The sequence below is a fragment of the Acomys minous genome (assembly GCF_964271855.1).
Source record: "Acomys minous genome assembly, chromosome: 15".
Taxonomy (NCBI): domain Eukaryota; kingdom Metazoa; phylum Chordata; class Mammalia; order Rodentia; family Muridae; genus Acomys; species Acomys minous.
Window position 1 is genome coordinate 69,116,919 of NC_140497.1, and position 24,739 is coordinate 69,141,657.

The following is a 24,739-nucleotide window of genomic DNA, read 5'->3' on the forward strand; positions in this document are numbered from 1 at the left end:
AGACTATTAAGAAACACCTGTGTTTCCCACAAAACAAGCTCATTTTCTTTCAGGGAGTTTCCAGGAGATGTGCTCAGCCATGCACGTCGGTGAGTGAGTCCGGTAAACAGGAGCTGGAAAGGACAAATTGGTTTACAAAGCAGAACTTGAAAGTGATTTTCCCCCCATGTGTTTACAGATCAGCTGTAGGGAGGAAGGCTGCTCTCAGGAGTAAATAAAGCTTGTCAGGGCCAAATTCCCAGGTGATGCTCTGTCAGAGCAGGGCATCATGTATGTTTACCCAGCGCAGTCACACGCGGACTCATAAGACATAAAGCTATGTTTACAACAAACCTCACACTGTTTTGTTGTGTTTTGTTTTCCTTGGATTTGTTCTGACTAGGTAGCATGCTGGCATCATAGTCACGTAAATCATTAGTAGCTAGGGAGGCAGGAGAAAATCCTTACCACAGATCCATCTTTTTGCAAAAATTGAGGCTAGGAACTAGGAACAAATATTTAGAACTGCACATAAGGCCACAGTTTTTTTTTTCCCTTTAAGACTAGCTTCTCTTTTTTCTGTTGTAGCCTAGGTTGACCTGTAATTCCCCTGACTTAGCATCTCCAGTGCTGGGATCACAGGTGTGTGCCACCACATCTTGTTTTACTTACTCTAGTTTTTATATCATAACCAGAACATTTTTTTTTTTTTTGGTTTTTCGAGACAGGGTCTCTCTGTGTTAGCCTTGGCTATCCTGGACTCACTTTGTAGACCAGGCTGGCCTCGAACTCACAGCGATCCGCCCGCCTCTGCCTCCCGAGTGCTGGGATTAATAACCAGAACATTTTTAAATGGCAAAGTTTATCCATTTTATTTTTTTCTTCACACACAAAAACAAAACAAGTACAGTTCTTTTCTAAAGTCTTTTTCAACAGTAACTGTCTGGTTACAAAGATGTGCTCATGATAGGAGTCAAGATACATTTAGAAAAGGAGAGTCAAAGCCTATGAGACCCCAGGGCCACTGTGCCTCTGCATCACCTTTGACTTTAACATTTGATGCCCAAGAGTTTCTGCTGACCTCTGTCTTACCGTCGACTGATGATATGATGTGATGACTATTACCAACAACCCCATTGTCCTATTATATATATATGTGTGTGTGTGTGTGTGTGTAACTGTGCTTTTGTTTGCCCTGTGTTGAATGCCACAGTCATTTCCTGCAGGCACAAAAGAATAATTGAGACAAATAGCATTGCAGAAAACAATAAATATTATCTACATATTAAATGTAGATAAAATAATTATAATTTAGTGAGTGCTTAAATAAATCAAGGATTTTATGAAGGGTTTTGCAAGTATTAACACAAAATAGCTCTAAGAGGAAGGCCTTTATCACCTCCATTATGTAGACTGAAGACACATACACACACACTTACATATTCACATAACAAACACACTTATAACACACACACTCACAAACACATTGACTCACACACAGTCACACACACACACACACACACACACACACACACACACACACACACTGTGTGGGAGGAGGTTTAGAGAACACATATGACAGAAAGAATTTAAGCCAACTGTCCTATCAGTCTCCCACAGGGTAGCAGTCATTTACTGCCCGAATACACAGGGATTTGAATTGAAACTGAGGAGAGTTTTCAACAGTAACTGTCTGGTTCCAAAAATGTTTTCAGGATGGGGTAAAGATGAGATCAGATCTGAGCCAGCCATCTTGAACAGGCACCCATAAGACATCGTCTGTCCAAAGACTCTCTTCCTGTCAGTTTGTAACTGGTTCATAGCTTTTTATCGTTAAGGAATATTTCTTATGAAGGGAGCAGCTTGGCTAAGGTTAAGGCCCTGTTTCAAAACTTGGCCATTTGAGGTTGAAGAATTGCTTTCCAATGTGGTATGCAGTTGAGAGGAGATTTGGATGTAATGGTATATGGGAAGAGTCCTTGAAAAGGGCACTGTCGTACAGCCTAGCCCTGCCAGAATATATGAGCTGGAAATGGGAAAGTGGTGATTCTAAAAAGACAATGCAAAGGCTCTGTAGACAAGTTAAACCCGAGGAAACATTTTTCTTAGCTTCTGAACATAAGGCAAACATTGAATTACTTTGCCATTCAGATAAATGACACCATAATATGTGCCATTATCTTGCCCCATTAGGAAAAGTTTGGGGTAAACACAATTTGCCATATGAACTAAGTGAGTTAAGTGAGCTAGTAGACATGCTACTAGTCAAAACTAACTACTATGAACACTGACTTCTTTCAGCAGAGACTCTTAGCTTATGGCTCATAGCATTATGAGATGAGCTTCTAATATTTTAAAATTTGGATTAATAAAGACTGTTTATAATGTTGAAATACAGCAATGAACACAATGTGATCTCTTGTTCTGAGGCAGTTTGTAACAAAAATTTTTGTATTTGGGGTGGTAACAGTTTAGTGTAGGAAGACCTAAGATACCCCTGCCATTGTTACATTCCCAGCCACCCTTTCTCTAGCACTTAACATTTTTTTTTCCCTTTAAGATAACCACAAAGTTAGCAGCAATAGAAGGAAGTATGTGAGCTAGCACAGTAGCAGCTGCGAAGGACTGTCTGCTGGGATTAGCTATGGAGTGTAGAGCTGTCTGCTTTCAAAATTCTTTTTGTTTTAAACCTCTGAGTGCATTTATTTAGACTTTTGGACATCTGTGCGATTCCCTCTAACAATGATAAAGAGCCGTGTCCCACCCACTCCATCGCTCGCCAATCCAGCCCACAATAAATAGAATTGGAACCAAGTGTTAGTGGTGAGTGATGGCAGGGTGGCCCCATCAGCCTCCAGAGTGACACAGTGGGGACAGCCTCGAGGTGTCATCTGATGGGCAGGGAGAGTGCAGTGTGTGTGGCAGTACCAGGCTGCCTACAGTTTGTCCAAGAAGTTGTGCTCCTGTCAGGACTTTGTGCTTGCTGGTCTCAGCCACGACTTGGCTGAGGCGGCTGCTGTTGTCAAATGTGTCCCCAGATAGGATCTGCCAGTGGTCAAATACGCAGTGGGGATCCCAAGCAAGTAGTAGGTAGCATCGATGGTATTCTGAACAGGAAGCGTGACCATATGTTCAAGGGGGCCCGGGTGCTGGTAGCCCCATGTTCATGGTCAAAGCATACGAGTCATTTGGCTTCATGGCCAATCTCTACTCCAACACTAGTGGTCAAAATTATTTTAATAGAAGGTGTATATTATTGACCTATATAAGCCCACATAAGATTTATTTTGTATTTTGTATTTTGTGGGGCTTGAGTTTATGTTTTATTTTTCCTTTCTCCCTTTTCAGTCTTAGGGAGTGGACATCACAAATTATACAAGTGTTGTACCACTGAGCTACATCCCAACCCACTCATAAGATTTACTAGGTCTACTTTATACGTTACTGACTGAGAGAGTTTCAGTGTTTTATTTTTATCTACTCTTTTTTTTTCATGTACCAATATAGTGACTCAAATTTCCTATGCCTCCTCATGTATCACCACTTGCCTCAAATCCCAATGAAGAAACAGGGTTCTACACCCTAAACTACTGCTGTAGAGGTATAGGCTTATTACCCAGGGCACATTTTATATTCATTTTCTTTGCATCAACTCAACTGTGTAATCAAAAAGGAGGTCAGCCATGTATTTCATTTTAGATTGCCAAGAATCAAGCACTACAAAGTGATGAGCACTGGAAAGAACTACACCATCGAACTGGAAAAGCCCGTATGTAGCCACTTCTTTGATGTTGATACACTTCGTCCTGTTGCCCTCCAAACCTACCTTTAGAGAATCCAGAGAAAAGTGGGAAAACAGACATCTTCTGAAGGAACAGACGGGCAAGGGTAAAACGGGAGACAAGCATCTCTAGGTAGATAGCACAGCTGAGCTAGGAAGGGAAGGAAGAGACACCAACAACAGGCAGCCGAGACTAAGCAGAAGATCAAGGGCTTCTAAAGAGCATTTTTCTCTTTGCTTTCTCTGCAAACAATTGTTTGATGTAATTTTTTTTTTCAGGGAAAGAAGAGTATTTTTATTAAATGTTTGTTTAATACTCTCTATTTATAAATACTCAAATGAGCCTATATCTGACAGGAAGCAACCTGAATGTCTGGTCCTCCAATATCTAGCACGAAGGAGCCCAGCAGTGCCCTCTTGACAGCAGTGTGCTAGAAGGCCAGGTTCCTTCCTTGTCTTCAACCCCTCTTCAATCTTAGTTATTGTATCATGGAGTTACTGATAGGCAGTCTCATTCTCCAACACAGTATCAGATACACAGCTAAGTACTTAGAAATGCAATTTAACCTTTTCTATTATATCCATGAGGTAGATACTGGTATGCCTATTACACAAGGGAGTAAACTGGCATTTAGACTGGTCTCAGCCCCTGAAAGTGTGGTGACATGTCCTGATATTTCTTTAAAATTAACTCCTAGTTCCTCTGCCGGTCCACGCACGTTGTAGAGCAAAAGGGTGAGGGAGAATTTGTCATGGTGAGTCTTAGAAGACATCGATTCGTACAGCTCGTTTTAGTCAAGAATGCCCCTAGGACTTCTCAGATCCATGTCTATGAATCCAGCTGTGCACCCAGTCCATCCTGAAGTCAAGGTCTTCTCGCCTCTGCAAGATAGGGGTGCACCAACCAGCCCTGGCTCCAGTTTAAGTAAAGTTCTTGTAAAGGAGGCAGAGGACTAGATTGCTGAAGGAACATTCATAAAGCCAAGCCTGCAGAATTGGTTCCAGTGAGGAACAGCATAACTTCCGTGCCACTGTAAGTGGAGCCGGGTGCCTTATCATTAGCTTTCACTACAGTCCACAGCAGAAGGAAAACACATAGCTTGAATTATCCTTTCGCTTTTCAAACTCCTCCTAGCTCTGCCTTTCAACCAGGTTGCGTTTTAGTGAGTTATTTTACTTTATGATTATTTGAGATATTCAGGTTTAACCAGATTTCACTTGTATAAAGGTATTCACTTATGAGGTAGAGAGATTTTAGTGGCGCCTCCAGACCCTAAATTATCCTGTTACGATGAAGTAGTAAAATACTTATAAATAAAATGCTTATACATTAAAATGGTTATAGAGCTGCCTCTTTTTTTCTTGTTTGCCTTTTTAAGTTCCAATTTTAGGAAGGGAGAATTTGACCTAAATTGAGTGATTTTTCTGTTTTAATTGTGGGAAGGCTAAGTACCTAAGTATTGTTCACCCGACTGTACCCAATGCAAAGAGAGCAACTCCTCACCAGAGAATGGCCACATAGTCCTTAAAAGGAGACAACAGACAAGGGTAAGAAAATCATGGCCATTCAGCAAGTCACTGAAATATGATGCAGCCCTGACCTGCCTTCCTGGAGGTCAGGAAATACACAGCATTTCCCCACTAACCTGCAGGGGAGGAGCTCTTCTTCAGCCTTGCCTAGGCAGTAAGCCATCTCTCATTTTCTTTTACACAGGTAACACTCCCAAACCTTTTCAGCGTCATTGATTATTTTGTGAAGGAGACCAGAGGGAACTTGCGACCCTTTATACGTTCAACTGATGATAACCTTGGTAGGTCCTTCATTTTATTTCTACCTCAATCAAAACAAAAACCCCAGAAATGACAAGACACAAACTAAACTTTAAACAGTTAAATCTCTCCATTTGGCAATCATTTTGTCAGTCTTGAGGGGAGGGGAAGAATATCCTTGCTGATAGTCTATGAGACATGAATTGTGATTATTAGCATCATTCCATCATTCTATTTGATGTTATCAAACAAGTTCAGGGCTACTCAGAAATCAAAGCAACATGAACTCATGAGAAGCAAAGAAGAAGAAGAAGAAGAGTAAAGGGATGGGCTGCCTAGCAATGTCTGACGCTTGAGGATAAGCAAAGGCTGTGGAGATTGGCCACTTGGTAATATAACCTTGATACTAGTGCTATTCTGCTGTGAAAGTAAAGAAGTCACATGGCAAGGTCATAGGAATGAGGAAACGATGAGGAGCTAATAATAAAGATTGCAATTCCTTTTTCATAAATTATGAATGTTAAGACAGCGGTAGCTAGTATTCCACTAAACTTAGCAAGGAGACCTGTGTCAACAGTATAGTTCAAACGTTCATTAAACTGGCTTTATTTGCATTCCAGTTTTTGGCATAGCGAGGGAGACTAGACTTGATCATCTTGCCCTGTATCCAACAGTCTACATGTGGTCACTGGGCAAGCTCTAAGCAGGACAAGTGGAGCATCTCCAGCTAGTTTGGCTTTCATTCCTCAAGAACAGTTTTTTTTTTCCTACACATTATAATGGAAAACAATTTTGTCTACCTGAACTATGGCCATATCTGAAAGGTCTCACTAATTAAAACAGCAGCATGTTTAAAAGTCCAAGTTCTTAAAAATATCACTATTAATCCTTGGGTGCTACAGAGTAATTAAAAAAAAAAAAAGAGGTCAGAGTCTGAAGGAGATTTAATTTAGAAAAGGATCAAGTGGGATCTTAGTCTATGTTGGACCCTTTTTACATTCAGCAGAGGAAGTGTCTCTAAGATGCGGTCATACCGTCCGTTGGCTTGGCAACTGTTGTTATGGGTTTCACAGCACAGCTCACTGAGTTCTTGGTGTAGAATTTCTTCTTTGAGTCTGAGCTATTCCTTCATCTTCAGCCATATGAGTCTAATTTCAGGCTTAGAAATACCATTAAAATAACCACAGCATTTCCTCTCATTGTTTCTATCTGCTCTTTCAGTTACTGGTTCCTGCAGCCCCCCGTCCCCTCCTCTTTCTCTCATCTCAAACCTTCTCTGTAGTTTGTCTAGTTTACCTAGTACATATACAAAAACCCACATCTATTAGAGTTCTAGGAAAGGAATGAGTTCTTAAAATTACCTCCCCCCAACCCCTTAGGGTTTCTTAAATTTGGGCTGCATAGAAAAAAATCAGTTGTAACATTCCTTCTCCCTGGATTTTATTCAGCTCTGTATAATAAACCACCTCCATGGTGGTTAAATCAACAATGACTTTATTTTTGCATTGTTCAGAAAATTGGATTGGATTTCTTTGCTACTCACACAGACTCTAGCTTGATAGGAAGTTGAGACTGACCTTGCCTCTGCCTCCTAAGTGCTTGCATTATAGGCTTGTCCCACCACAAATGGCTTCTTGAGACTTTTCTACAGGATTCATGATTTGGTAGACTGCTTTAGTTTTAGTTCATGTTTCTCAATGTGCATATGCTGTATTTTTCCTTACTTGGTACTAGGTGGAGTGGCCAAAACCTCCTTACCTTGCTCCCAGCTTTAGGGGGAAAAGTTCCATCTTTCATTACCCTGTATGATATTCATTGTAGGTCTTTGGTTTGTCTGTCTTACCTCAGAATGAAGGAAATTGCCTTAACAATTACTACTTGTGGAATGGCATTTTTTTCAGCTATCATGGTTAAATTCTGGATTTTGCAAACTGTTTCTCTACATTTGTCGTGTATGATTACTATATAGTTTTTTCTTAGTTGGCTAATATGAAGAGTCATACAGAGTTTCTACAGTTGATCAAATCTTACATTAAACCCAGTTAGTTATAATGTATTGTTACAAGTGTTGGATTTGTTTAATATGTCAAATATGTGCTTGCTTATGAGAAATACTATGCTTTTTTAAAGTGAATTGACCTAATATCTTACCTCCTAAGTTCCAGCATGGTTTTCATGCCATCTTAGACTCAGGAGCTCTATGCTTGGGCTGGGAACATAGCTCAGAGGAAGACCCTACATGCTTTTTAGTATGCCCCCCCGCCCTTCCCCAAGTTAAAAACAAACAGCTGCTTTAAAGTCTATGTGATAATTCCAACATTTGGTTGTTTTCCTATTGGCCTCTGTTGTTTTCTCAGGAGAACTAGAGGGCTGGTCACATTTCTCTAATTTTTTGTGTCTCAAAAAATTTATAGAGTGGCTAAACCAGTTTGCAATCTCACCAATAATGAATGAGGAATCCCCTTCTCCTACAGCCTCTCACTTGCTGATATACATCATTTTGACCGGGATAAGATAAAATCTCCAAGTTTTAATTTGCATTTTGCTAATTGCTAAGGCTATTGAACATCTTTTGAGATAACTCTTAACCATTTCTTTTCTTAGAAAACTTATGTTCAGATCCACAGACCATTTTCCAATTAGTTCATTTGTTTTCTTGACTTTTTTTTTTTCTTCCCGAGACAGGGTTTCTCTGTGTAGCCTTGGCTGTCCTGGACTCACTTTGTAGACCAGGCTGGTCTCGAACTCACAGCGATCCCCCTGCCTCTGCCTCCCGAGTGCTGGGATTAAAGGCGTGTGCCACCACTCCTGGCTGTTTTCTTGACTTTTAAAAATATTTTTTATATATTCTGTATATTGTCTATATCTGAAATATAGCTGGCAGATCTTCTTTTCTATGCTGTGGGCTTCCTTTTATAAGAGTTTCTTTTGCCATACAGAAACTTTTTTTTTTTTTTTAGCTTTATGAAGCTTGTCAGTCGTTGGCCTCATTTCCTGAGTGAATGGAATACTATTCAGAAAGTTCTTTTCTACATCTGTATATTGTAGAGTACTGTATATGTTCCCTTCCATCAGTTTCAGTGTTTGGGGTTTTACATTGAGATCTTTGGTTCATTTGTGTGGACTTTAGTTCAGGGTGTTAGATATATGTCTAATTTCATTCTTTTACATGTGGACATCCAGTTTTCATAGGACGATTTGTTGAAGATCTTGTCTTTTCACTTGTGTTTTGGCATTTTTGTTGAGTCTCAATCAGATTGCTACGGTTATGTACACTATGTTTAGGTCTTTGTTTTGCTCCATTAGTCTACATGTTTGCTTTTGCATCTTTACCATGCTTTTGCTAGTATAGATCTGTAATAATAGCTTGACATGAAACACTACAGGTGGTCAATGACTGATGAGAGCGGGAGAATCAGTGTCCTCCAAGGAGAGGCTTGCACATACATTGTTTGATCCCAAGTGTTCAGCTCTGGACACATGTACATACTAGCAAAGGTAAATGAACTTTCTGTAACTACGTATGTACATACGGATATACATGTAATAATAATAAAGAAAAAGCATGAACTAGAGAGAGGCACAGTAGACTTGGAGAGACTCTGTCTCAAGAAAAATTGAACAAAGCTGGGCACGCCTTTAATCCCAGCACTTGGGAGGCAGAGGCAGGCGGAGCGCTGTAAATTCAAGGCCAGCCTGGTCTACAAAGCGAGTACAAGACAGCCAAGGCTACACAGAGACCCTGTCTCGAAAAACCAAAAAAAAAAAAAAAAAAAAGAACAAATTCTAAAATATAAATAACTTCTTTCTCGCATGTAGATAAATATATCTAGAACTTGGCCTCCTGCTTTAACTGATAACTGATACAATGCTGACTCAGAATTGTGTTTCTGCCTTTGCTTACTTTTTTTTAGTTTATATATTACTTAAATCTTTGATAAAATTTTAATATCAAATACAATTTAAAAAAAAAAATCTGGAACGTCAGAAGCCTGTAGGATCTGTGCCAGAAGAGCTCATTGGGGAAGCCTGAAACCCATGCCATAACAAATACAACACTAGGTGGTGCTCTTTCCCAGTTTGTCTCTTTCTTAAAGAGTGTAATTTTTTAAAATATTATTTTCATTTATTCAGATTACATCTCAGTTGCTATCCTCTCACTTTCATCTTCCCGTTCTTCCCTCCCTCCCTCTTTCACCCTTTTCTCCTCCCCTAGGTCTGTGACATAAGGGGACCGTCTTTCCCACCATAAGGTCACAACCTATCAAGTCTCATCCTGGTAGCCTGCTTATCCTTTTTCTGTGTGCCACCAGGCCTCCCCATCAAGGCTCTGGCGCCCCATATTTGACCAGTTCTTATCTTTTAAGGAGTTCCCTGGTTGCCCTAAGGGATGCTGTTTCTGGTCACCTAGGTAAAATGAGTAGCTTAAGAGCATAGGGACCCCCTACCTAGACTCGTTCTCATATTGTACTGATCTAGGACCTTTGTCTCTCAACAAGTTAAAGAAAAAAATATACAAAAGCAATTCCAGTCTTCTTTCTTCTTCTTCGAAAAGATTTATTACATACCCAGTGCTCTGCCTGCATGCACACCTGCACACCAGAAGAGGGAACCAGATCTCATGATAGATGGTTATAAGCCACCACATGGTTGCTTAGAACTGAACTCAGGACCTCTGGAAGAACAGATGGTGCTCTTAACCACTGAGCTATCTCTCCAGCCCCAATTGTCTTCTTAGTTCTCTGAGCCAAATTTCTTGGTTTCTGTGGGCAGAAAGGATTTTCTTTGGGGTGTTGGGACCAGGAAATTAGAAAATAGGAAAAAAAAATAGCTGAAAATGGGCTGCTGACTTAAACTATAAACGATTTTAAAAACCAGACCACCAGATTATGGCCACTGTGTGACTGAACTGGTTTGATTTGCTTTGTGATCAAGAGAATATTGCTCAGTCCTCTTGCATTCGATTGGTGTTATGGTTACTGACAGGGAGAACAAGTGAATTACAGAGGCCCGGGAACCTTTTCAAATGAGAAAAGCTTCTGGAGAGTAACATATTTGCACTTTCAAAAGCAGAAAGAGAAGGAAAATAGGACTTCCTGAGAAAAGTCATGCCCCAAGGCCCTATTGCTGCATTTAAAGAAAACTGTGGAATCTGGTGATTGTTTCTGGGACATGAACTTGACTGCTGAGGCACTGTGGAAATGGTAGAACACTTCATTTAATTTGCCTTGAGCTGGAAACTGAAGTTGTGGTTCCAGGGTACTTGATGGTTCTGGGATCTGGAAATGTGTTACATAGGCTACTACTGAAAAGAAATGGAGGTTTTCTTTGAATCTTGTTAACCTGTGTTAGTGTCCAGCATTCCCTTTGAAATCAGAAGGCAAGAATAGGGCAGAAGGAGGAAAGGTGGGAATGGGAAGACAAGAGTGAGGGGATAACAGCTGGGATGTAATGTGAATGAATAAATTATAATAAAAATTTAAAAAGCACCAGAAAAAATTGTCAAGGGATACTGTCTCAATTAATTTTTCCCAATGTCAGAAATTACTAGCATAAAATCATTTCAAAATATGGCATGGAAGGTATATAAAACATTAAGCTAAAGCATAAGAAAATACATAATTTAGGTCCAGAATAAAAAAAATTAAAAGAAATATGAGCATTCCGTGTCTAGTTATATAACAATTATCAATACACCATCAGTATTTTGGGAACAAGAAAGAAAACCAACTCTTGCTGAATGTACAGAAAAAACTTAGTTTTATGGCATTGTTTATTAATTAATCAAGACTTTCTATCCATATTTTCTAGGTCAAGAGCCCAACATAGAAGAGAGAAGTGAGAAGCTTAAGAAAAGTCCACACAAAGCATGAGATAACATGAAACTGCCTTCATGTTTCTTGGTATTTATTATTTTCAAAAGGAAGACTTTCATGTTTAAAGAAAACAGTCTCTATTTCCTTGACCCTAGGGTCTAAATCACTTATTTGGCACAAGAATAAAATGATGCAGCACGCAGGAAAACAATTTACTGGTTACCACCACTTGTCTGTAGAGTACCTTGATATATGCATTTCTCTTCATGAAGCAGCTAAAATTTATGTTTGAAGGCCAAGTTTTGGGTTCTCCTTATCTTCAATTAAATACATTTCATATATACAATTTGTATTACAGATTATCTAGTTCTCCTAATCTTTAACTAAGCTTTTGGTGAATTTGATTGGACTAATTAATCAAATGTAACTTATATAAATTATCTAGTTGGAGGTAATAGGCATGAAATGAACTAGGAAATGGCCCTCTCTAATGGAAATGCTATATCAAATTGTATGTTCATAAAATTAAGTGCAATTCATTTTTTGGTTCTTTTTTGATGTTTTTACTAGTTCAAAACTAACCCATGTATCTTTAAAGGGCAATAAAATACACATGCCACTTTGTTTCAAATCTAATGTTATACATGCTAAGTACGGCGAATCGTTTCTTTAAATATATGAAATTTCCATCCAAACTAGATCTTGAGTCACAATCTCAGTCATGCTTTTTTTTCTCTCTTTGAAAACAAATTCCTAAGTTGGTTTTGATGGCCACGCAATTAAAGAATCATATGATATGGTTTGTATATTACTTTTGGTTTTAAATTATTTGGGCATTTAGTGTCTTTGTTCTTCTCACCTAAAAACAGCAGCAGCAGCAGCAACAGCAACTCAAATTGGCTAAAATGGATTAGGATTCTCTTAGTTCCAACATCTTATAAAGATGCTAATGAGAAATTAGGACTCAGATTCTGACTCTTATGAGATCAAGGGAGATGTTCACTTCTATGACAATAAAAAGGACCATCTCGGGGTGGTGGTGAGGAGTAGAGGGTGGGGAGCGAGACAACCAGACATTTTAAGACTTCCATCCTCAAAACTCCAGTAATCCAATTTAATGAGCTATCTTTGAAGCTTCCCTTGCTGAACTAGAATTTCTGAGGTTTGGTCCACAATTTTGCCTCTTAGTATATGCCACGGTAATTAAGTTCCTGTGTAGGAATATATGCAAACTCAAGTAAGGCTGTCTTTTTAATGGAGTTCATGTTAGTGAGAATTTTTAGATATGGGACAGAAATTTGATAATGAACACATAGCATCACTAGCTCATGTACCAAATGAGGCTAAGAAACAGACTGAAGAGCTTTAATGTAACATCTAAAACCCTTAAGTGAATCGTTCTTCTAAGAAAATACAGCATTTAAAATCTTTTAAAAACTAGACTTGTAAAGCTGGTTAAGTATTAAATATGGTGGGCTGCAAGAAACTGAGAAACAAAAATCTAAGCCCAGGCCCTAACAAAGAAGTTCCTACTAGTAAGTCAGAAATGTGGTCAATACATGTTTCAACAGCACATATGGAAACCATGAGATAAGAAAGAATATTTTAAAAAGATTTTACTTTAATGTGTTATGGACTCAGGAATAGCTGCACACTGACCACCTGAACACCAGACTCAGATGGATGGAAGCTTATTGACTGTTGAACAAAAACTGATTTGTCAGGGCCATTATCTGGTCTTGGGAGCCAGACAGTGCTGCCAGTGTTTCTAAGACAAGCTTTTTATATGAAAACCATGTTCAGGTAACAACCAGGTAACCAGGTGGGAAACAAAGGGAGGGCAGCATTACATCACTTTGACTAGCTAATCACAAAAAGAATCAATTTGGTCCCCAGTACAATGTATTCAGGTAGCTAGACAAAACATTTTAACTGGCTAGGATATACAGGCTTGGGGACTTTACAGTTCCCCAGAAGAAAGGAACAAAGCAGAGTATTGTGGCTTTGTTTAAGTAGAGCATTTATCATTAATTCAAGCAGAACGCCTGACAAGCACTGAGTTGTAAGTAAAAGTCTAGTCAAGCTCTCAGGCAGGCAGCGCTTGAGAACCTGAACTTAATTTCACGTTATGATCAAAATGGAGACTTACAAAATGGCTACAATTATTCTATGCTAATGGCTGAATCAGCAGATGCTAACAGAAGAGCTACAGTTTTAAGCAGGCTACAACTTACGTGCATTGGTGTTTTGCCTGCATGTGTATCTGAGGGTCCCAGATCCCCTGGAACTGGAGTTACCCCAGTTCTCTGAATGAGCATCCAGTGCTTTTAACCACGGAGCCATCTCTCCAGGCCAGAATAAATATTTTCAATTTGCCGACGGATGTTAAAAAGACCAAACAAAGTTATCTAGGTGTATAAAAATTCAAGTATTGACTGTTGTCTTAACAGAATTCAGACATAAAACAGTAGTATAAAATAACTAAAATATGTAAATGTGATAAAATGTTAAGTTGGAGATAACAAACTTGATAACTGTATAATAAAGAACTCTAAAACCACTCTATGTTCATGGATTTGGCAGGTCACCACAGGAAAGAATGGCTAGTTCCTGTTCCATAAAGTCTCGGCCTGGAATCATTTTAAATGCTTGTTTACTCATAGTGAGTTTGACACCTGAGGCTGCTGACTACCTCAATTTTTTTCCATGGGCTCCTCTGGGTTTCTTCCCAAAGTGGATGTGAAGAGTGAGCTTTTCAACGGGAACAGCATGCAACAGAATGAGAGCAAGCCAGCAGAGCTTCGACCTAACCATAGAAGCCTTCAATAGGGCTGCAAGTGGCCGACTCTACATGAGCCTGCTGTTCAGGGATTATATAATCTGCCAAAGGGTAATGATTAAGAAAAAAAACCATATTTTATGTGAATATGCATAACTTAATATAGTAAAAAACACTATTTAAGAGAAAGCAACGCGTATTAAGAAAACAGAAACCATGATTTATTTTAATAAATAACATAAAAATCAGTAAACATTTTTGAGAGAAGTGGGAATTTCCACAAAAAACATAACCGTAAAAAGGAAGGTGAAAGCAGTAGAGAAGCTGGGAGAGAGACTTTGTATGGTAGCAGAGGACACCTAGAGCCTGCCAAACAACCACAGCTGCTGTAAGAGCAATTGTCAGGGAAGATTAGATCAACACCACCTGACCACCAAATCCAAGTAACTGTGGTATACAGTAGGCAAACATCTAAATTTTATATGTCAAGATTCAAAGTAAGTAGATGGAAAAATTATTTCATGAGATATGAATCCTGAGATAGCTAAAGAGAAAAGACTTTAAGGCACAAAGAGATAATTCACATTGATAAAATATAATTAAGCAGGAAGATATAATGAGCTAGTTACAGTCTTTGTCACTGTTAAATTGTTGGAAGAGATACCATGACCAAAGCAATTTTTATGAAAGAAAGCATTCAATTGGGAACTTATAGTTTCAATTTAGTCCACTATTATCATGGATGTGCACACCACTTGACACAGGCTTTTGAAACCTCAAAGCCCAAACCCAGTGACACATTTCCTCCAAGGCCACTCCTAATCCTTTTAATCCTTTCAAATAGTGCTGCTCCCTGGTAAGCATTCACATAAACGAGCCTAGGAGTTCTTATTCAAACTACAACATGTGCTTAATTTTGCCTCAGGATATATATAAAACAGAAACACACTCTGGGAGAAAAAAAGCAAATAAATGTAATACGTGACTTTTAATATAACTCTTTTGATAATTCACATAGTTTATAAAAAATACATAAGGATGTAGAAAATATAATATTAAAAGACTTGATGTCACTGACAAATTCAGCCCACGATTATGAAATGTACTATTTTCAAATTCATAACAACCATCATATTCTGGACTACAAAGTGAGTCTCAGATGAACTCAAAGAATTCAAAAAAATCTTTTAAATTTTCATTACGATTTTTTTTAAACATTAAAGGAGTGGAAATTTATTTCATTCATGGGAATGCGCATTGGAAGACCAAATGCACAGTACTGAAAATTGTGGAGGACCTCTTCCTGGGTCTCAACCTAGCCATGACCTCCAGCTGTTAGCCAGAAAAAACAATTTTAAGTCACTTCAATCTTTGAAATTGTTGTTTTCCAGTGTCATGATCTCCTCTAACATAATCATTGTACAAAGTCTCACCTAAAAATGACTATGGCGTAGAAACTTGGGACTGTGCTCCAAACGTGTGGTGGATGCCTGGAACAGCAGCAGATAATGTGGGTTAGGGCTACAGGACTACATCCCAATGATCCTGACTCAGGATTTTTAAAACAGGAGTCTTTAAATCAACAGTATTTTCTAAGCATATGGGTTTTGTAACCTTTTTGAGTTTTAGTTTAGCTAGCTCTTGGTTAAGAAAAGAAAGGATCTGAGATTTAGGGACAGTCAAGAGGTGGGGACTCTGGTAACTTCTAACCATATTTGGAACTATGAAGGGATGAAATTTAAGGGCAAGGGTAGTCAAAAATAAGAGATAAACAGGCTGAAGTTCTACCTTGAATTGCTCTAAAAGGGCCAGGAAATCAGTGTGTCTGAAATGCCATCAAAGTGATTTTAAGTTACTAGTGCCTAGGTACTTGGCAGAAGCAAAAGGAATAAACAAAAAAGGAATGAAAATATTATCCTGCTATTAATATAATTTCCATGTTTCAAGTAAAATATTGACAAGCATTTAAAAAGAAACTGGATACAGGGAAAACAACAGAAGAAACAAAAGACAGTTAACAGACTAAAATTAGACTATGCTCTTTGTGCTAGAGATGTGGCTCAGTGGCTACTTGCTTTGGCAGGGGAGCAGGGTCTGGTTCACACCATTCATCTGGGGTAACTCACAAATGCCTGTAATTCCAGATCTAGGGGACTAATGCCCTCCGCTGCCCCCTGTAGGCATGTACATACACACGGTACACATAAACACAGAAAGGCGTGCACATTCATGGAAACACACCACACAAATAAGAAATTAAATGTTTTTGGCAAGAAAAGTGAAAACTGCCAGAGTGACCAGTTTGCAAATTCATAAAGAAGTCTGAGAATGGAAAATATAAGGGTTAAGAATAACCATGACATTTTAATAATAATAAAAAAAGGTTTGAAGAATGAAATTTGTTAACCATTAAAAAAAAAATCAGCTGAAGTGATGGAGACAGTATATTATTAATAGGCCAGAAAAGGAAAGAAAAGGTTTAGAAAGAGAAATACACATTTTCTAATGCTACCTTGGCAACACGAGAAACAACCACCACCACCACCGTAAAGAACAGACTAACAAAGTACTACTGGCATAGCATGAACCATCATGTCCAGAATTAACTCCTGAATTACAACTAAAGCCTGAAAGACAAAAGTAAAGTGCCTAGAAGGCAATGGAGAAGATTCCTCAGGCTGGGAGTGAGGTTTTAATTATGAAACACGAAAGACTGGTCCTGTTAGTATCTTTAGCTACAGAACAAAAGATATTCACAACTATACAGACAATAAAAAACATGATTTATAAAGATCTTCCATGTATCAAATGAGGAAAAGCACTGCCAAAACAAGAGGAAGACATGTAACAGATCTGACAAGACACTTTTGAAAAAGGAAAAGTTGTGGGCTGGAGAGATGGCTCAGAGGTTAAGAGCACTGTCTGCTCTTCCAAAGGTCCTGAGTTCAATTCCCAGCAACCACATGGTGGCTCATAACCATCTACAATATGATCTGATGCCCTCTTCTGTCATGCAGGTGTACATGCAGATTGGGCACTCATACACATAAAATAAATATTAAAAAAAAAAAAAAGAAAAAGGAAAAGTTGAAATGGCCAACAAACTTGTGAAATGGTGACCTCCTCCCAATAATAAGAGATAAATGGTCAACAAACACAACTGCATTTCCACCACAGTGTCAAAATACAACACCAAAAAGCATCCAAAGTGATCACAACCTGGAGAAAATGAACAGTATCTACTGCTTAGCATAAGGGGATGCTGCATGGGAAGGTTGGAAGGAGAGGGAAGTAGTGAAGTGGAAATGATGTAGTTACATTTTCATTTCAAAACGAAAATATTAAAACATAAAAGAGTATCTACAATCAGGTAATTTTGATCCTAGACATCTTATCTGCAATTCAAGAGAAACAAAATATATTTATTTTAGAACTGTAATTATCCCAAACTAAATACATCTTTATCATTCACAGTCAGTACAACAAATAAACTGGCATATTAATACAAAAGGGAAACTATTGTAGTAATGGTAAATAAACTATGGCTACAATGAACATGGATGAATCAAGGTAAATCAAAGACATAAAACAATGTAGAATGATTCGTTACATATAATTCAAAAGCAGACAGAACTACATTGTTCTGTTTCGACTCACACACATAGAGGGGTAATACCATAAGAACAAGGCAACCGTTAATACAAAAAGTAAGACAGTAGTAATTACCAAGGGTTTGTGACTGGGAAGGGATTAGGAAGGTTTCTGATACCATTCTTCTATTAATTTTAATATTTTGATTAGGTAAGCAATTGTTTTAAAATTACTCCTAAAATTGTATATTCACATCTTATATATTCTTAACATGCATTTTTCAATTACAACAGGAAGCTTTTGGGGCTGGAGTGATGGCTCAGTGGTTGAGATAACTGGCTGCCCTTCTAGAGAACCTACTCCCTAGCACTTGTATGTCAGGTCAAAGCTTTCTGTAACTCCAGTCTCAGGGGATCTGACACCCTCTTCTGGCATCATGAGCATTGTGGGCATGTGGTACACAGACATACATTCAGACAAATCATGTCCACAAACAAGTAAGATTTCAAGATACAGTTAAGAGAAAAGCAAATACAAAGTGTTATTGATATTTTATCTGACTCCCAGGATCCAGACTTTTTGATTTTGAATTGAGACTCAAACACAGAGCCTTATGTATACTAGGCAAATACTCTACTGTAGATTTTTAAGCCCAGCTATGGCTATTTTTTTTTTTGTACTTTGATGCTGTCCCAACAGTATGCCATGAAAGATAAACTATAGAAATATTATATACTGATGCCAAGTTGTACTTTTGTAACAATGTGTAAGGAACTTAAGACCTGTAACACAACTGCTTCAAAGCCTATGAAGAATTGACTTTAGAAATCCCAAACTAAGATTGATGGTGTGACTATTTCTGCTTCTTTTTCTCACTTATTTTTGCTCTTATACATTAAAGTTACAGCTTTGGGCATGCTAAGCACACACTCCCCTTTTGCTTATATGCCCAAAACTAGTCTGCTTGCAAAGCATAAAAGCAAAGAAACAGAAGCAGTGCTAACCACAGAGTAAGAGGTGCATTTAAATTCTCTGTAAAGAACCACAGAACATGCTTTATGTAAATATCCTAAAAATTCCTTGACTTATTTTTAGTATTAAAAAAAAAAATCACTGAATGGAGTAACAGCACTTTTATTCCCCCACTCAGTTTTCAATAGCTGTATTTCAGTAACAAGAATCTTAAGGTAACAAAAAACAAAACAAAACAAAGAAACAAAAAAACTAAAACAAAAAAACCTCCTCAAAACAATGAAAAAAAGTTGTCATTATTTTCACTATGGGGTTCCAGTTTAGTAAAAATTAGGGTAGTAATAATCATTACCTACAGAAAAGCAAACCAAAACCAAAAAAACAAATGATAAAATGGTTGTAGATTTAATGGTAAAATGAACCTTATCCTGGTTGATTTTGATTTACTGAATTCATGTATTTACTATGGCATTCTACAAAGTATGGTTCTCATTTTCTTCCAAAGATAAATGAAGACATGGGTAAAACAAGCCAAGGTATTGGTTTGTGTTTGAGGATTTTTGAATGTTTACCAGGAGAATACTTTATTACCAAAGAACAGAAGAGAAACTAAAAATTGGAGAAAAGGGACTTCTTTAAAAAAATTATTATCCCTACTCTAAATTTTATGGAATATTAAATTTTACCATTATACTAGGAATATGCATAATGGGAAAAGGTAGGATATGAAAAAAAAAAGCCCAATAGTTTATTCGAAGATACCCATTTTTAAAAAAAACAGATGCTACCTACTTTTCTCCATCTCTCAAGGAAATACAACACTACATTACACAAACTCACCCATTTCCCAACAGGAGACTTCATAAAAGGAGGAAACAAAAAGCTGGTTATCAGAGAGAATATAAACTATTCGTAAAGGGAAAGTAAGCACACAGTTTAAAGAGATACCATTGGAGTAATACTGATGCAATCTAAATTTTAATTAATCAAAGTTGCTACTGAACAAGTAGGTGTGAACAAGAGCAGGAGCTCCAGGCAAGTGACTTCCGGAGGCTGTAAGCACATGCTGTTTAGAATGCATGATAACTGTTGTAAAAGAGTCACTTGCTGTTTTTACTGATTTTACAGCCACGAATTGTTTATATCCTTTAATGGACCCAATTATATTGTCAGTTGCAATTATTCTTACCAGGAAACAGAATTTCTCTCAATGAAGAAAAATCTAAAAAAATATAATTTTTCTATCTTTGTCATTTCCTACTTTGGGAATGAAGAGTAAAATGACATGCTTCCTTTAAAAAAAGAAATACTATTTTTTCTCTATTACATTTGAAAGTAAAAAAAAAAAAAAAAAAAAAAAAAAAAAAAAAAGACCATACTAGTATTAAACTTCTAATTTTCATCTATTTCCAAGGATATTACCTTTATAAAACATTTCAGTCTTATATACTGTGTCTAGTTTTGAGTTCCAGATAAATAAAATAAAGGCATGTAACAATCAAATGATTAGCCATATTTATCTGCTCACATTCATGGATTTTCTATGAGAGTTGTCAGAGCACATATAATACTGTTGACATTTAGCCCAGGTTAACATGTCATCCTCCCTCATGGTTTACCTCACTGATCATATTAGCAAAAATCCTGATTTAGGGGAGCAAGTAATACAATAAATTCTGCTAGCAGAGGTAACAGGACACTAACTGTATCTACACATCTACACAATTTTACATTTTATCTATTACTCCTTCTCTCAGCTAGGGAATTTTCAAAGCCTAATCATTTAATAGGTACAGTGTCACACTATTTATATTGAAAAATGGGTCTCAAATACCAAATTAAAAAACCTTAAAACAGGATTTAGCTTTTTGAATAGCCAGGATTCCCTATTTTCAACTTCTTCAATCTTTAATTTCTTCTGGTCATGGATAAATGCTTTCTTTGTTCCTTTTTTTCATCCACAGGGCTTCATATACAAACTTGTAAGCATTAGAAAATGGTATTCCAGTTCAAAGTTGCTGTCATCATAACCGTATTAGGCAAGAGACAGATGTGAACTATGCTCCAAAACGTTTTGTAATTCTTCAGTGTAGTTAAGTTTTCTTCTGATGTTTTCCTTAAATTAAGGCAAAAAGAAATCCACAGTATTATGAGTTGAGTTATTTTTAGCTTCTGAGTTAAGTACACTTTCCAAAATAAAGCAGTCCCAGAGTGTCTCTATGACAATGTCTCTTCATCGGTGTCAGGACCGAAGTAGTATCTTACTGGAGGTCCTGGCAAATCTTCATCTCCGTCCATGTCTGGGGCAAATGACACAGTCAGATCCACATACTTCTTCTCAGTGGAAGGTTTCACAAGTTTGTGCATTCTAAGAATAAGCAAGGATAAATATTTTGGTAATTTGATTAAGACCAAAGAACTCTTTACTAATTAGTACTATTAAGAGACTGGACTTGTATATATACTTTAAAATATAATAATCTGCCTATTCTTATATATTAATATTTTATTGCTAAAAGCTCCAAATTGAATATAACAGGACCCTATTTTGTCTAGTAGTAGCAAAAAAGAAACAAAAAATCCCAAGGAGTAATGCAGTGATTCTGAAAAACTGACTTTCTTCCCATACTTCTAGCTTAGAGACAACATGTATCGTCCAGCATTGTTTTAAAGAGAAAAAGAAATAAACTTTATTAAAGCCTTAAAATACAAGCTGACTGCTGGGCGTGGTGGCACACCCCTTTAATTCTAGCACTCAGGGATGCAGAGGCAGGCGGATCTCTGTGAGTTCAAGGCCAGCCTGGTCTACAAATCGAGTCTCAGAAAGCCAAGGCTACACAGAGAAACCCTGTCTCAAAACCCCAAACCAAACTACTACCACCAACAAAAGAACACAAAACAAACAAACAAACAAAAAAACAAAAACAAAAATAAGCTGGCCCTGGTCTATTGTTTCTCTCCCTGATTTGGTTGTCAGAGTTCTCTTGTAGGCTCTGAACTACGTTGTATATTTACTCTCCCACAATAATTCTTTCCATTCTCCAATATAGGCTCCATCCACAACTCTTCATTCTCTCTACCGTTCATATCCATATCATCTGACTTCCCAGAGAGATCATGTGTTTTCTTTTAATTTTTTAAGGTACATATATATGTACAAGCTGTTTGTCTTTTACCAATAATAATCCTCCTTCAAATGCTCAAATGATATCTAATCCCAAACAGAGGTTTGTTTTAGGAAAAGCCCATGGTGCAATGTCAGCATCTTTATTATAATCGTTATTTTAGTTACATTAATTAAATTAATTTTTAAATAATTAAATTAATAAACAATGTATCAGTTTCTCTAAGTAAACTGTACTTGATATCAGGGTTATTTGTATAAGTATCAAAATAGTAACAAAACTAACAATTATGAAATATTACTCTTCTGCTATTATATTTTTAGGGTTTGCTTTAACCCTAAATATCTCCAGGAAAAATCATGGAAGAGAATTTCTCTTTCAAAGTGATGCAAGTAAACTAAACAAGCATTAATAAACAACCACGGAAGCTGTGAACATGTCTTTATAAAGCCAAGCTCATGCTCTTACCATGTTCTCATTCACTAATCGAATATTGGGCCTCTTAAGTAATCAATAAATACCTGCTAAATCAGAAATCTCATAGCCAACTCTCAAAACATTATTTTTGCAGCAAACTTTAAATTACACTAATTAATAATCTCACATTTTACTCACATCTAGTTAGCACATAACACAAGCACTTTAAAAACAGCTCTTAAGTTCTCTAAATGATACTTTGGAGTCCTAGTAAAAGTAATTTTAAGATAAATCAACGCTTAACTAATATAACCATTGTAAAGGTAAAGATAACTAAGACAATTATAATGTACAAGTGATTAACTTCAACTGATAATCAAAAGTTGACAGTCATGTTATCCACTTACACCAGTTTTACTGATGGCTATTTTGTCCCTGGTATTTATCTAACTGCTTGAGATACAACAATGAAGAAGTCAAATAAAAATATACACACCATGAAACCTATCGTTCCAGTGTAAGGGAGTAGATAATGACAGAAATAATAATATCTTGTAGCTATAACAGCAAGTGTTATGAAAAAGAGATAAAGGAGAGCCTGGGGAAGATACTGTTGCTGTGCAAGAGTAAATATTTGAGTTTGGTCTCCGGAAGTCATATACAAAAGAGAAAAGTAGTAGCATTTGTAGTTTCAAATTCGGGAGGGGGGACAGGGTTTATAGGGACTGCTGGCCAGCCAGCGTAGGCAAGATGCCAAGCTAGCTCTAGGTAGTGAGAGTGTGTTCCCTAAATAAGGTTTGTGAAGTAGTTGAGGGGAGACACCTAATATTATTCTCTGATTTTTAGACTCTCATATGTGCACCCCTACACACACCACACACCTTGACGTACACATATAGACACATGTGCACAGGAAACAAGTTGGCTTTCTGAAAAGAGAAACACAGTTGGCATGCTCTTAGTTAAAATAACTAAAAGAAAAGGAGAAAAGACTCAAGTTAATAAAATCGGAGACAAAATGGAGTCTTTACAATAGATAAGAAATTAATAAAAAAAAGAAATTAATAAAATCTTAAAAACTTATATTCCATTATGTTGGGAAATCGAAAAGAAATGGATGGATTTCTAGACGTATGTGATCTACCAAAATTAAGCCAAAATGAGATAGAATTTAAACACATCTATAATGAACATCAAGATTGAAGAGGCAATTAAAAAAAAAAAAAAGAAGTTCAGAACCAGAACCACACTGGTCCACTGCAGAGCTCTACCAGGCTTTGAAGAAGAACTAATATCAATCTCTCTCAGGATATTCAATAAAATATAAAAAAGGAAAATATGGTTCCAAAGTCACTTTGCAAAGCCAGTATTTCCCTGTTATCAAACAAGATAAAGACAGACACACACACATGGGGGGGGGGGGAGGAGAGGGAATGAGGTACATATTAATCTCCTTGATGAATATAGATTAACGTTCTTAATAAAGTAGCAGCAAACTGCATTCAAGATCACATCAAACAGATCATTTATCATGATCAAGTTTGCTTAATTCTAGAGATGGGGTGCCTGAACATAATCAAACCAATAAATGTAACAAACACGTAAACAGACTCATGGACAGAAGTCACATGGTCATTTCAATAGAGACAGAAAAGAAAAGGCCTTGGATAAAACCTTTTTATGATAAAAACCTAGGAGAGATTAGAAATGAAGAGACTGTATTCTACCATAATAAAGGCTATATGTAACAAATCTATAGTGGGAAATGGAGAAAACTCAAAGCATTCCCACTAAGATTAGGAACAGGACACCTCTGTTTAATAGTTTGAAGTTTTAACCAGAACAATAAGATAAGACAAAGAAACAAAAGGGATAAAAAAACAGAAAAAAAAAATCCTTATTTTCAGAAGACACGATTCTATACGTAAGTGTCACGAAACACTCCACCACAAAACACAGAGCTGATAAACATTTCAGCAGAATGGCAGCATACATACAACATCAACATACAAAAACACCAGCCTTCCTATGCTAAGCACATTGAAAAGCAAACGAAGGAACCACTTCCACTCACAAAAGTGTAGAATACTCCATAACAGACAAAACCAAGGAAGTGAAAGACCTTTACAATGAAAACTTTTAAACACTGAAAAAAGAAAATTGAAGATCTTTCAGAAGATAGAAAATCTTCTATGTTCAAGAATCAACTCTGAGCAAATGGCCATCCTGCCAAAAGTAATCTACAGGTTCAGTGCAATCCATATTAAAATTCTAAGACCATTCCTCAGAGAACTAGAAAAACAAACAAAACAAAAACCCAAAATAAAAGCTTAAGATTCATACGGAAACATAAAGACCCTGAGTAGACAAAGTAATCTTGGGAAGTAAAAATAATAGTGGTGGTATCACAATATCTAATTTGAAGTTACACCACAGTCATAATTAATATGGCTCAGAAATAGACATATAGATTAGCGAAACAGAATAGAGAAACCAGATATAAGCATCT

General features: G+C 37.1%; 2 protein-coding genes across 4 annotated transcripts in view; one reads left to right on the plus strand and one right to left on the minus strand.

Annotated features, from left to right (window-relative positions):
• Window positions 1–18,866, plus strand: part of STAP1 (signal transducing adaptor family member 1) — a 41,943-nt gene extending 23,077 nt beyond the window's left edge. Inside the window, exons 7-9 of the mRNA XM_084760541.1 lie at window positions 3,679–3,748; window positions 5,475–5,571; window positions 11,342–18,866. Coding sequence (XP_084616667.1) covers window positions 3,679–3,748; window positions 5,475–5,571; window positions 11,342–11,403 — 229 coding nt within the window. The 3' untranslated portion in view covers window positions 11,404–18,866. The remainder of the gene's footprint in view (window positions 1–3,678; window positions 3,749–5,474; window positions 5,572–11,341) is intronic.
• UBA6 (ubiquitin like modifier activating enzyme 6) overlaps window positions 17,527–24,739 on the minus strand; it is a 62,665-nt gene continuing 55,452 nt past the window's right edge. For all 3 annotated transcript variants that reach the window (XM_084760527.1, XM_084760528.1, XM_084760529.1), the window contains exon 33: window positions 17,527–21,056. In XM_084760527.1, coding sequence (XP_084616653.1) covers window positions 20,906–21,056 — 151 coding nt within the window. In that variant the 3' untranslated portion in view covers window positions 17,527–20,905. The remainder of the gene's footprint in view (window positions 21,057–24,739) is intronic.